At 66.0% G+C, this 1439-nt stretch overlaps 1 protein-coding gene across 3 annotated transcripts in view; it reads right to left on the bottom strand.

The window, feature by feature from the left end:
- Positions 1 to 6: 6 nt before the first annotated feature.
- Positions 7 to 1439, bottom strand: part of LOC104125618 (LIM domain-binding protein 1) — a 7882-nt gene continuing 6449 nt past the window's right edge. For 2 of the 3 annotated variants that reach the window (XM_009638087.2, XM_035893644.1), the window contains exons 8-10: positions 1221 to 1344; positions 637 to 785; positions 7 to 283 (exon numbers count right to left, since the gene is read on the bottom strand). In XM_009638087.2, coding sequence (XP_009636382.1) covers positions 53 to 283; positions 637 to 785; positions 1221 to 1344 — 504 coding nt within the window. In that variant the 3' untranslated portion in view covers positions 7 to 52. The remainder of the gene's footprint in view (positions 284 to 636; positions 786 to 1220; positions 1345 to 1439) is intronic. The other variant, XM_009638088.2, reaches the window with a different exon arrangement.

Consider the following 1439-nt stretch of genomic DNA (forward strand, 5'->3'; position numbering starts at 1 on the left):
AATGTACAGGTAGATCGGTTGGGACTGAGTCCACGGGGCGGCGGGGGGGCTGTTACTGCGACGCCTGCGACGTGGGGTTCTCTGACTTGCTCTCCTGGCTGGAGGGCGGTTTGCTGTTCCAGGGGCTGTTGGCCCCCAGCGCCGGCGAGTTGTTGAAGCTGTCCTCGTCGTCGATGCCGTTGGCGGCGTCAAACTGCGTGTTCTCCAGCCGGGTGATGAGCCGCTCGTCCTCGTCCCCAAACTCCCCCCCCATCAGCGTGGGCTCACCTACCACCATCACATCCTGAAAGGGGAGACGGTCCCGAAACATAATCGAGGTGGGGGGAACCCGGGCCGCCAGACCCCCCCAACACCACAGCCCCTTTCCCCAGCTGCAGGGCCACCTCCTCATCTCCATCGCAGGTCCCGAGGCTTGGGCACCGCCTGAGGTGGCAGCACCTCCTCACCCCCTTTTAGGGGAGCAAAGCAGCTCAGGGAAGGCAGCTGAGACACCCTCCTCCTTCTCCCCATCACCCGGAGAGAGCTGGGGGGCTCAGAGTCCCTGGGGGTCTCCCCCTAGCCACTCCCGGGGGCCGGGGTAGGGAGCCCTCCCCTCCACCCCAGGGGAGGAAGAGAGAATGGAAACGGGATGCTTACAGGTACCTGACTGGACAGGGCAAAGGTGCTGGCCGGGCTCTTCTTCTTGCTGTTGCTGTTGTTGGTGTTTCCCCCGCCGGAGCTCATGGTGCTGCCCCCCGACATCTTCCTTTTCCGGCGCTTGCTGGGCTGCTGCCGCGCTGGCTCCGCTGGCGGAGGAGGGAGACATGGCCAGTGCCGACAAGAAGGAGCCGGTGGCCCCCAGCCCCTTCTCTGCAAACCCCCCTTCTCTACAAAGGATCACACCCCCCCGGGGCAGCATCACCACCCTCCTCCCCTCTGCAGCTTCGCTGTCCCCGCAGCGCAGGGGACAGGAGAGGGCGCAGGGAAGGTTTCTGTCCCTGCTTTGCTTTCCACGAGCAGCTGGCAGCCCCGGGGCAGGGAGCGCTAGCTGCCCGCAGCCCCGCTCTGCCCCAGCGGGAAGGCAGGACAGCAGAGGAGGAGGTGCTGCCTTCCCACCCCCAGCCTCACAGGACGAGGCCAGGGACAGGCTCTGGGGCTGGGGGAAGCCTGCACCGAGGGCAGGGCCTGAGCAGGCAGCCCCGGAGAGCCACGGGCAGCACAGCGGGCAGCGTCAGACTCACCAGGCGGAGCGACCATCCGCTGCCACTTCTGGAAGAGGCAAGTCTTGAGGCAGTCCCGGGGACTGAGGCTGTAGGTCTTGTGCCGTGACATGAGCTCCTGCATTGGTTCTAGGATTACACAGAGCTGCAGGGAGCAGAACAGACGCGGGGTTACATTGCGATGCTCCAGGCCCCAGCAAAAGCCCCTCTCTCGGGTGGCCGCCTGCGCTGCACCGGCCC

The sequence above is a fragment of the Egretta garzetta genome, unplaced genomic scaffold, assembly GCF_000687185.1.
Source record: "Egretta garzetta isolate BGI_Z169 unplaced genomic scaffold, ASM68718v1 scaffold135, whole genome shotgun sequence".
NCBI classification, from domain to species: domain Eukaryota; kingdom Metazoa; phylum Chordata; class Aves; order Pelecaniformes; family Ardeidae; genus Egretta; species Egretta garzetta.